The 12,618-nt window shown below is 36.7% G+C and overlaps 1 protein-coding gene across 4 annotated transcripts in view; it reads left to right on the forward strand.

Annotated features, from left to right (window-relative positions):
* SCAF11 (SR-related CTD associated factor 11) overlaps positions 1 to 12,618 on the forward strand; it is a 79,312-nt gene that overhangs the window by 17,791 nt on the left and 48,903 nt on the right. For 3 of the 4 annotated variants that reach the window (XM_061204821.1, XM_061204823.1, XM_061204824.1), the window contains exons 2-3: positions 4,961 to 5,014; positions 11,983 to 12,064. In XM_061204821.1, the coding sequence (XP_061060804.1) occupies positions 12,004 to 12,064 (61 nt within the window). In that variant the 5' untranslated portion in view covers positions 4,961 to 5,014; positions 11,983 to 12,003. The remainder of the gene's footprint in view (positions 1 to 4,960; positions 5,015 to 11,982; positions 12,065 to 12,618) is intronic. The other variant, XM_061204822.1, reaches the window with a different exon arrangement.

The following is a 12,618-nucleotide window of genomic DNA, read 5'->3' on the forward strand; positions in this document are numbered from 1 at the left end:
TTAGGTTTTTAAAGTTATTTTCCATTTTAAACTAAGAATGTTGTTTCACTTCCTTCTGGCCTGTGTCGTTTCTGATGAGAAATCAGTAGTTATTCAAATCATTAACCTATCTTCCCCACATAAGTAATGTATTGTTATTTCAATCTACTTGTAAGATTTTTTTCCTTTGTAATTTTCGGCAGTTTGTCTGTGATGTGTCCAGGAATGAATTTCATTGGAACTATCCTGTGTGAGGTTTATGAGCTCCTCACATGTAGAGGTTTATGTCTTTCAACAAATTTGGGGAGTTTCCAGCTATTATTTCTTATTATTACTCTCCTTTCCTCCCCCCCCAGCCCCGCCCCGCAACCACAGTCATTTTCCTCCCCTTCTTGAGCTCTTGACAAGAATGTTAGGGTTTTGGCATTGTTCCACAGTTTCCTGAGGCACTAATGATTTTTTTTTTCCCTATATTTTTCTCTCTGTTGTTTAGATTGGGTAATTTCTGTTGCTCTGTCTTCCAAGTTCACTGACTTTCCATTCTGCTATTGAGTCTGTGCAGTGTATTTTCTATTTCAGTTATTGCATCTTTCAGTTCTAAAATTTTCATTTGGCAGCACTTTATTTCTTTGCTGTGATTTTCTAGCTTTCCATTTGTTTCAAGAGTATTTGATTTTACTTGTTGGAACATTTTTATTACCTGCTTTAAATCTTTGTCAGACAGTTCACCCAATGCTGTAATATCTGTGTCTTCGTGGTGTTGGTTTCTGTGGGTTGTCTTTTCCCATGAGTGTTTGAGATTTTCCTGGTTCTCTGTATGCCAAGTAATTTTGGACATTTTGAACAACTTACAGGTTACTGTCTCAAGCTCTTTCCTGTCTGTTATATCCATGGTATTTTCTAGATCCCTGGAACATCCCCCCCCACCCCCACCCCACACACACTTTTCTGTTTTCTGGCTAGAAAGCTCAGTCTTTGTTTACTCCACTGTGGTGTATACTTTCCACAGTTGCATCTGGAGCCAAATGACAGGAAGACAGGAGAAAAATCAATGAGATTAGCCCAGAGTTTCTTCAGTCAGAGAGTATGGTACCTTTCCCTTGGACTTTTAGGCTTCTGCTGACCCTGCTGCTGTCACTGTTGCAGCCATCGCCACCACAGAATTGCTTGGGAACTGGGGCATGGGGAATGAAGAACAGAAAGAAAAAAAAAGATTTCCTTCACTCTTGAGTATTGGGAGGCCCCTTTCCTACTCCTTGGGCAGAGCTAGAGGCCTTTTCTTAGAGTGCTAGCCCGCGCACGCGCTCTCTCTCGCTCTCTCGTGCTCTCTCTCTCACTCTCTCTCTCACTCTCTCTCTCACTAGTGGTCACTTTATAGGTTTCAGGCTTCATGAAGCCTAGGCTGGAGGGAAAATTGGATGGGGAAGAAGTTATAAACGCACTACCAGTTTGATAATATATCAGATTTTGGGCTCTTCCCCAATCTACCTGTTATTGCTTACCTTTTAATTTTCAGTTAGCTGCTCCATTTATTCTGTCTAGGTTTTATAGTTTCATTCAGTGAGATTAACAAGGTAGAATGTGCTTATTCCATTTTACACAGAATGGAAACTTCCCAGTCTCACTTATTATCTGTTTTAGAATGTCATGGCAATTTGAATCTCCTTATTTTGTAGTTAAATATGGTTTGTCAATTATATCTTATTTTTTTCAACATATATGTGATCTTGCCATGTATAACAGTGCAAGTTTTGTCAAGGAGATGATGCTACATTAAGTGTAGAAGGAAATGGGAACATTAATTTTTCTTTTAGAGTAATAGCATAAATTTCATGAACTCTTACCAAAATTATATTACATTTGAAAAACTGTTTTCTTATTTTCAATTTAATCTATGTTTTCTGCCTGAGGATTTCTGGCTTGCCTTTCACTTTGGAAATGTTTTAGTTTTTATTCATTTTAACCTTTTAAAAATGATTCGTTTCAATAATTAGGTTATTGGTCATCATAGAGCATAGTATGAGGTGACATCCTTCATATTAGTGGAGTCTTTTGGCACTCACTTCCTGTTGCAGACACTGTAAGAATGTTAGAGACATTCTGAAGGCATATCTTTACTTCCTGGATCGATATATGAAGCTGGTTTTATTATAAGACCTATAAATATGGATGACTTCAGGTTCTTTATTTTCAGTTTACCTAGTAAACCACAAGACATAGGATTATCTGTTCATCAGTGAATGGTGCTGAGAAAACAAGCCTTTTTTTGGATATAGGTCCAGAATGAAGGAGTTGAATATGGAAAGATTCCTCAAAATTGCTACTGTTGATCAACTGCTGACAAGCAACCAAATCACTGATAACCCTGTCAAAAACTGAACTAGATAGAAAGTATTTCCAGGGCCTGATATGCAATAGTAACTGAAAGCAGAACATGTGTCTTAGTCTGTTTGGGTTGCTATAACAAAATACCAAAACTGCGTGGCTTGTAAAGAACGAAATTGGGACTTCCCTGGTGGCGCAGTGGTTAAGAATCCACCTGCCAATGCAGGGGACACGGGTTCAAGCCCTGTTCCGGGAAGATCCCACATGCCACGGAGCAACTAAGCCTGTGTGCCACAACTACTGAGCCTGCACTCTAGAGCCTGCGAGCCACAACTACTGAGCCCGCGTGCCACAACTACTGAAGCCCGTGTGCCTAGAGCCCATGCTCCACAACAAGAGAAGCCACCACAATGAGAAGCATGTGCACTGCAACAAAGAGTAGCCCCCGCTCACTGCAACTAGAGAAAGCCTGTGCACAGCAACGAAGACCCAACACAGCCAAAAATAAATAAATTTAAAAAAAAAAGAATGAAATTATTTCTAGAGGCTAAAAGTTCAGGATCAGGGTGCTAGCGTGGTTGGGTGAGGGCCCTCTTCCAGGTCTCAGACTTTCCCTTGAATCCTCACATGGTGGAAGGGATTAGGGATCTTTTTGGAGCCTCTTTTATAAGGCACTAATCCCTTTCATGAGGGTTCCACCCTCTTAACTTAAGCACATCCCAAAGGCCCCCCTTATTAATAATACCATCACCTTTAGGGATAAGGATTTCACCATGAATTTTGGGAGGATATAAACATTAAGACCATAGCAGCGTGTAAATGAATCCAATAAAACAAAAATTGATTGAGTTTTATATCCATTTCAGTTTTACTGTTGGTTGGTATTTATAAAGTTGGGGTGAAATACAAAGTATTGGCAGGAATGAAAATTTTGCTGCTGTTTTTGTAAATAGATATCCTAATTTGTTGGTTCTCCATTGAATTATTTTCTGATTAAGAGTTTTTTTTTTTTTAAAGATTTATTGATTGGTTGATTGCTTGCTATGTTGGGTCTTCGTTTCTGTGTGAGGGCTTTCTCTAGTTGCGGCAAGCGGGGACCACTCTTCATCGTGGTGCACGGGCCTCTCACTGTCGTGGCCTCTCTTGTTGCGGAGCACAGGCTCCAGACGCGCAGGCTCAGTAGTTGTGGCTCATGGGCCCAGTTGCTCCGCGGCATGTGGGGTCTTCCCAGACCAGGGCGTGAACCCGTGTCCCCTGCATTAGCAGGCAGATTCTCAACCACTGCACCACCAGGGAAACCCTAAGAGTTTTATTTTTAACTAAAAAGTCTGATGTTGAAAAAATATGTAACTTGTGATCATGAATAGAGAGAAATTGGTGTGTTAAAGGGCAAACACTTTGTTTATTAAAGACCTGTAAATTATTTTTTTTAATTCATTACATTCAGTTAGATATTAACATACTCAGATCATTGTATGAAAATGTACTATGTTATAAAATTTGAAGAACGAGAAAAGATACTTTTCTCTACCTGTATGTCTAAACATTAATCTGAAAAGCTTTTTCTGGGGATAAAACTTTATTGTGTGGGATCAGGTACAGCGTGTGTTTCATGTTCGCCTAATGGTCACTCCCATAGAGGAAGTGTAAAATAGTCAGAAAATCACCTTACCTGTTTGCATATATCCTTCGTTTGTTTTAAAAATTAAAATCCTCACTATCATGTTTAAATTGACAATTCCATTTTTGAGTCCTTTAAAGATGGAAATGCTATAATGGTACAGAATAGTTGGGTGGGGGTAGAAAAATACATTTTAAATCCATTTGGTCTTCATTGGGAAGCCTTTTTTACAAAGGCATATGTTGCAAGGATACATCGGTGCTCATTGTGTGCTTCTATAATATCCTGTGCTTACCACCATTACAGCATCTGTTATATGTTATACTCTATTGTTATTGATTTTTGTTTTTGTTTTTATCAGGTGTGTCAGTGCTTAAGGCCTAGTGGTACCTAGAAAATATGGAGCACTGACTAAATATTTAATAAATAGAGAGAGGGAGAGAGGGAGGGAGGGAGGGAGAGAGCGAGAGAAAGAGAAGTAAAGAGGCAGGCTGTAGAAATGTGGGGAGTCCGGTGTGGAGCCGGTTGAAAAAGAAGAGAAAAAAAAGAGAAAAGTGATTACTGGCTAAGGATACCTAAAATCTGGAGTTCGGGAAGTAATTTAAATACTAGTAGTTGAATTTCTGGGCTCTTTAAATATCTTTTTGTATATCTTTTTCTAATTTGCTTTCTTAGGTGATAAGCCTAAGTGTATTTGTTGGGGTAGATGTTCTTCTAATTCTCCATTACTCTGTTTTCAGTCGGTTTTCTCCTATATGCTGAAATGTGTTTTCTTGTGCTTATCCCTCCCTGAACAAAATGTTTTCATTATTGTTTGCTTCCAGTACATATGTGTGTCTTCATATCTGCAGGCATATAGTCACTCTGTCGAAATGTTTTATGTTCTAGATAAATTATACTCACATCTGGGACCCTCTGTAATAAGTACTTCTTTATACTTTCCTAGTCTCCTTTCTTCTGTACCCAAGTTAAATAAAGGAGCAGCTAGGTGAAAATGAAATGAAATAGGACTCATTTTCGTAATTCCCTCTCCAGAAAAGTTTGATGGAAAACCGATTACCTGACTGCTCAACCTGAAGAATCTTAAGGGTAAGAAGCCTTGTAAATATTTGTATACTTATTAAAAACTAAATGACACTCTTAGGTACCACCTAGGAAATCGTGGTTGTAGCTTCACTTAAACATGATCTCTTCTTTTTTGCTGGAGTTGCCATATGTTACGGCATATAGTGTTTTATTTCCTATATCTATATAAAGTAGAAAATAGGATACAAAAATCCTAGGGCTATTTACTTTGTGAGTCCTAGATCTTATGTCTTGCTTCAACATTTTTATTTACAGATAAACAGGAATCTTGATAAATACTATCAATGTAGAATAAAGAACTTATTTATCTTTGTGTAAGTTCCGTTTGAAGAACTACTTGACAATTTAAATTTTGTAAACATTTTACTCATATTCTTTCTATATGTGGATATTCTTTGAGTTACAGGAGTTTTTAAAATTTGTTCACTTGTTAATAATGAAAATCTGAGAGTCATACAGATTTATCAGTTTTAATCCTGCGATATACATAGAATCCGTTTGTCGTGGGGAGGTATTCATGTGTTTGTGCATGTGTGCTAGTTGTTGAGTACTTTGTTTGTGCTAGTCTGAACACTTTAAATGGATTATGATATTATGTAATTTGATTTTCATAATGACTGAAATGGTTACTATTTTATCTCCATTTTATAGATGAGAAAACAGGCTTAAAGAAGTTGTCACACTACTAGTAAGTGTCAGACTAGTTAATGTTTGAACCCACGCAGTTTTTTTCTAAAACCAGTGCTAAAGGGACATTCCTATCTATACTGAAGAGTGCTGGTATTAAAGCTCCAGCACCAAACTTGCAGGCGAAGGATATTCTAAACAAAAACTTGTCAAAATAGCCCACTTGAAGCAAACAAGTCTACTTGCAAAGTGTGGTAAGAGTGTTATATGGTGGAAATCAGGTAGGAAAAAAAATTAGAGGGACCATTCTGCAAGGGATTTAAAAATTAACAGTGACATACTAGAAGCAGGAGGCAGTTGATTATGTAGCAAAGAAGCTGGAAAGGAAATAACTGTTAAGCTGAAGGAGTTAATTGCCTTAACCTTACTCTGAAGCGAACAAGTTGAAAGCACTAGGGCAGATATCCATGATAGTTTAAGCTAGATTGATAAAATAAATGTAGATAAATCAACAAAGTCACATAGCCTTCAGGGAATTTTTAAAGAAACTCAAGGACGCCATTGCAGAACCATTGACTCGGATGTGTAATAAGAAGCTGTTGTGCCATAGTACAGGTTGAATACAAATGTAAATAGATGCCTATACTTAGGAAAGCTTGAGGGGCCCTCTGCAATGAAAGACTGAGCCACATCTCCAAACTAGGCAGCCTTCTATAGTCTTTAATAGGGTTGGCAAACGTTTTCTGAAAAGGACCAGATCGTAATTATTTTAGGCTTTGCCAAGTATACGGTTTCTGTAGTAATTATTCAGCTTTGCCATTGTAGTGCAAAAGCAACCATAGGCAGTATATAAAGGAATGAGCATGGCTGTTCTTCAACAAAACTTTATTTACAGAAACAGCCAGCTTTTTGACAGCTGGCCTATAATAATGGATCGAATTCCACCCCCCACCCCCACCGCCACCCGATATCTCTTAACAAATAGCCTTGCTTATGGTTTCTTCAAGGGAAAATAAAAATAACATTCTTGGAGTATCAAATTTTTGAGTAGTTAATTGGCAGGCACTTAATTGTTTTAAGACTGGGATTAGGATGGAAGATGTGCATTAATAGTAATGGTTAACATTTGAATGCTTTTTATTGCTAGACAGTGTCATAAGCACAGGTTTGCTTATGACAAAAATTACAGTTTTTTTTTTTTTTTTAAATTCTCAGGTAGTTAGGAAAATGGGGTAAGATGGTATGGTATGAATTTCCCCAAATGAAGAATTACACTCAATTATAGATCATACAGGGGCATAATATTCTAAAATCAGCTAAGTTTGGAAGTTGGCTTTACTGTACATAGGAATCTTGCACAGATCTTGATAAAGTACAGATTCTTATTCACTAGTCTAGGGTGGTGCCTGAGGTATCTTTGTAGCAAGTTCCCAAGAGATAGTGATACTGTCCTGAGTAAATATCAAGTGGAATAGTAACCTGTGACTATCGGAATATTTTTAAAAGTATTCTTCTATCTCAGCAATTACATCATTCTAGTTACTCAAATCAAAATACTGTGGAATAATCCTGGAATCTTGCTCTAACACATATGCCGCATTTAGTCTGTCAGCAAATCCTGAAGGCTGTATTTTGAAAACTGCTGGAATCTGAGCACTTTTCATCAACCTTGCTACTACTTTAGTACAAGCCACTGTCATCTCCCCCTCTAAGATTATTGCAGTAGTCTGTTTGCTGGCCTCTGGTTTTTTCCCTTTGCTGCCTCCTCTGCCTTAAACCCCTTACTGGCTTATCACACTCAAAGAAGCCAATGTGTTTACCTTAGCCTATAAACTGTTACCTGATACCTGAAGAATAGCACCAGAACTAAAACAAATGTTAATGTAGGCTGAGTGGGAAGTTTTCTTTTTGTTCTTGACATTCTACTTTTATTAAGGTAGACTGTGATTGAATTAACCTTTTAAAAGTAACTCTAATACTGACTCAAATTTCCAATTTTTAACCTACTAAAACCTTTAAGTTATTCTTGTATGTGTTAGTTCCTTATTTTCTGCTTGGGTTTTGAATCAAAATATGGGCCTTTGCATTTCTCCTTATTTAATCTAATACAGAATTTTCCTAGGCAGTACATACCTTTAATGTAGAAACTCGCACGTGTACGTTATTTAACAGACTAATAGAAAAACTACTTCATATACACATCGAAGAATCATAACTGATGAAATTGGGGATTTCTTGTGCCTAGATATTACAAAATATATTTGAATACTTCATTGCAATCGCTTGTCTTGCATCAATTCAAGAAAGAATTCTGAGAGTTGATTTAAAAAATAATTTTACCTCATAAATTTGTTCCCCTTGACTAATAAATTAATTTCCTTTCCTCTGTTTCCATTTTGTGTCTTGTAATCACCATTTTCCTAGTCCCCTAGGCCAAAATGATCTTTTACTCCTTCCTTTGTATTTATTTAGTCACCAAATGTCAGAAATTCTTCAGCTCTTTAAAATTTCTTTCTTTTTTATTCACTTTATAGCCAATTACTCTAGCTATGCAAACATCTCTGCTTCCAATCTCTCCCCTCTATAATCCATTCTGTGTTTTGCAGGCAGATCATTCTTTTAAAAGATTCATTTACATGGCTTATATCATGTCAGTCTTCCTCAGAAGAATCTACAGGATTGAATCTAAACCTCTCAGTCAATCATTAGAGATCTGTCTATAATCTAGCTCTACTTGATTTATATTGCTCTGCTTATTACTCTCGTTACCCTCACTGTAATCTTTCAGATGAACTTCTTGGCTTACATGCCCATTCCTTCTCAGTATATACACATAGTTGCTCTTTCACCCACTGACTTTTTTTTTTTAAACATTTTTATTGGAGTATAATTGCTTTACAGTGGTGTGTTAGTTTCTGCTTTATAACAAAGTGAATCAGTTATACATATACATATATCCCCATATCTCTTCCCTCTTGCGTCTCCCTCCCTCCCACCCTCCCTATCCCACCCCTCTAGGTGGTCACAAAGCACCGAGCTGATCTCCCTGTGCCCTGTGCTATGTGGCTGCTTCCCACTAGCTATCTATTTTACATTTGGTAGTGTGTATATGTCCATGCCACTCTCTCACTTTGTCCCAGCTTACCCTTCCCCCTCCCCGTATCCTCAAGTCCATTCTCTAGTAGGTCTGCGTCTTTATTCCTGTCTTGCCCCTAGGTTATTCATGACCATTTTTTTTGTTTGTTTTTTAGATTCCATATGTATGTGTTAGCATACGGTATTTGTTTTTCTCTTTCTGACTTACTTCACTCTGTATGACAGACTATAGGTCCATCCACCTCACTACAAATAACTCAATTTCGTTTCTTTTTATGGCTGAGTAATATTCCATTGTATATATGTGCTACATCTTCTTTATCCATTCATCTGTTGATGGACATTTAGGTTGCTTCCATGTCCTGGCTATTGTAAATATAGCTGCAATGAACATTGTGGTACATGACTCTTTTTGAATTATGGTTTTCTCAGGGTATATGCCCAGTAGTGGGATTGCTGGGTCGTATGGTAGTTCTGTTTTTAGTTTTTTAAGGAACCTCCATACTGTCCTCCATAGTGGCTGCATCAATTTACATTCCCACCAACAGTGCAAGAGGGTTCCCTTTTCTCCACACCCTCTCCAGCATTTATTGTTTGTAGATTTTTTGATGATGGCCATTCTGACCAGTGTGAGATGATATCTTGTGGTTTTGATTTGCATTTCTCTAATGATTAATGATGTTGAGCATTCTTTCATGTGTCTGTTGGCAATCTGTATATCTTCTTTGGAGAAATGTCTATTTAGGTCTTCTGCCCATTTTTGGATTAGGTTGTTTGTTTTTTGATATTGAGCTGCTTGTAAATTTTGGAGATTAATCCTTTTGTCAGTTGCTTCATTTGCAAATATCTTCTCCCATTCTGAGGGCTGTCTTTTGGTCTTGTTTATGGTTTCCTTTGCTGTGCGAAAGCTTTTACGTTTCATTAGGTCCCATTTGTTTATTTTTGTTTTTATTTCCATTTCTCTAGGAGGTGGGTCAAAAAGGATCTTGCTGTGATTTGTGTCATAGAGTTTTCTGCCTGTGTTTTCCTCTAAGAGTTTGATAGTGTCTGACTTTACATTTAGGTCTTTAATCCATTTTGAGTTTATTTTTGTGTATGGTGTTAGGGAGTGTTCTAGTTTCATTCTTTTTCATGTAGCTGTCCAGTTTTCACAGCACCACTTATTGAAGTGGCTGTTTTTTCTCCACTGTATATTCTTGCCTCCTTTATCAAAGATAAGGTGACCATATGTGCGTGGGTTTATCTCTGGGCTTTCTATCCTATTCCATTGATCTATATTTCTGTTTTTTTGCCAGTACCATACTGTCTTGATTACTGTAGCTTTGTAGTATAGTCTGAAGTCAGGGAGCCTGATACCTCCAGCTCCATTTTTCTTTCTCAAGATTGTTTTGGCTATTCGGGGTCTTTTGTGTTTCCATACAAATTGTGAAATGTTTTGTTCTAGTTCTGTGAAAAATGCCAGTGGTAGTTTGATAGGGATTGCATTGAATCTGTAGATTGCTTTGGGTAATATAGTCATTTTCACAATGTTGATTCTTCCAATCCAAGAACATGGTATATCTCTCCATCTGTTTGTATCATCTTTAATTTCTTTTATCAGTCTCTTATAGTTTTCTGCATACAGGTCTTTTGTCTCCTTAGGTAGGTTTATGCCTAGATATTTTACTCTTTTTGTTGCAATGGTAAATGAGTGTTTTCTTAATTTCACTTTCAGATTTATTTATTCCTAGGTATTTTACTCTTTTTGTTGCAATGGTAAATGAGAGTGTTTTCTTAATTTCACTTTCAGATTTTTCATCATTAGTGTATAGGAATGCAAGAGATTTCTGTGCATTAATTTTGTATCCTGCTACTTTACCAAATTCATTTATTAGCTCTAGTAGTTTTCTGGTAGCATCTTTAGGATTCTTTATGTATAGTATCATGTCATCTGCAAACAGTGACAGCTTTACTTCTTTTCTGATTTGGATTCCTTTTATTTCTTTTTCTTCTTTGATTGCTGTGGCTAACACTTCCAAAACTATGTTGATTAATAGTGGTGAGAGTGGGCAACCCTGTCTTGTTCCTGATCTTAGTGGAAATGGTTTCAGTTTTTCACCATTGAGGATGATGTTGGCTGTGGGTTTGTCGTATATGGCCTTTATTATGTTGAGGTAGTTCCTTCCATGCCTCCTTGCTGGAGAGTTTTTATCATAAATGGGTGTTGAATTTTCTCGAAAGCTTTCTCTGCATCTATTGAGATGATCATATGGATTTTATCCTTCAATTTGTTAATATGGTGTATCACATTGATTGATTTGCGTATCTTGAAGAATCCTTGCATTCCTGGGATAAACCTCACTTGATCATGGTGTATGATCCTTTTAATGTATTGTTGGATTCTGTTTGCTAGTATTTTGTTGGGGATTTTTGCATCTATGTTCATCAGTGATATTGGCCTGTAGTTTTTTTTTGTGACATCTTTGTCTGGTTTTGGTATCAGGGTGATGGTGGCCTTGTAGAATGAGTTTGGGAGTGTTCCTCCCTCTGCTATATTTTGGAAGAGTTTGAGAAGGATAGGTGTTAGCTCTTCTCTAAATGTTTGATAGAATTCACCTGTGAAGCCATCTGGTCCTGGGCTTTTGTTTGTTGGAAGATTTTTAATCACAGTTTCAATTTCAGTGCTTGTGATTGGTCTGTTCATATTTTCTATTTCTTCCCGGTTCAGTCTCGGAAGGTTGTGCATTTCTAAGAATGTGTCCATTTCTTCCAGGTTGTCCATTTTATTGGCATATAGTTGCTTGTAGTAATCTCTCATGATCCTTTGTATTTCTGTAGTGTCGGTTGTTACACCCACTGACTCTTATTTGTCAGATTGGCCTAGCTAAACGCCTTTTTATTCCTTCATACTGTTTTGCTCTTTAAATGTGTTAAGCTCCTTAACATATATAACCTATCAACTTCAATGAAAACTTCAGTCCAAATGGATCTCTTTTCTCTAAGCTCCGATTTTATTTATGTCTGTACCAAAAAATTTATCATTAGTCTTTGTTGCTTAATACTTATATAAGGCTTCTCCTTTCAGTAAGACTGTGCTTGGTGGCAAGGAGTATAAAAGTGTACTGGATTATCCAAAAAATTTACTGGCTTGGTTTGTATTGTGTTCTTTTATATGTAAAATAATTTCTTAAGTGTGGGGTTTTTTTTTAATATATATATTATTGGGACAAGGCAAACATAAAAATTTTCTATTATAATTCATCCTATAGGAAACCCTTTTTCAAGGAGAAATGAAGAAGAAAACTCTATATACCCTAAATGTGGGAGATCAGGACTATGAAGATATGGAAGGTAACTTAATTTTTATAAAGCTTGTGTTGAAAGCAAAAGTTAGTGTTTCCAAACTGTTTGTTAACAAGGAGTTTTTTGTATTTACATATTTTTGTTCTTAAACTCTGAAATAAGCTGTCTAAATAAGAATTGCACACCTTTTTTTTTCCTCTTCTCATGTGTTATTTTCGATCAGTCAGTTTTTAGTTCATTGAGCTCTTTTCTTTTTCTTCTTAAGTTTTGCTCCCTACTGATTTAGGAATGACATTTTCCTGTTTGTTTTTATTACTGTCCTTGGTTTTTTCTCCATTCCCTTCTTCCTGAAAAAATCTCAAGTTCCTTTAGTGAAAGTCTGTTGGTGGTAAACTTAAGTTTTTGTATTTATTTTATCCTCTTCAAGACTATTGAAAGATATACAATTCTGGATTGATAATTTTTTTTTTGTCTCTTAGCACTTTGAAGATATTATTTAGCTATTTTCTGGTTTTCTTACTAGCTGTCAAGGAATGTTTTTTCAACCTAATTGTCATTCCCTTGTAGATGATCTGTCTTTTCCCTCTTTTTGCTTTGAAGAT

This window comes from Eubalaena glacialis, chromosome 11 (assembly GCF_028564815.1).
Source record: "Eubalaena glacialis isolate mEubGla1 chromosome 11, mEubGla1.1.hap2.+ XY, whole genome shotgun sequence".
Taxonomy (NCBI): domain Eukaryota; kingdom Metazoa; phylum Chordata; class Mammalia; order Artiodactyla; family Balaenidae; genus Eubalaena; species Eubalaena glacialis.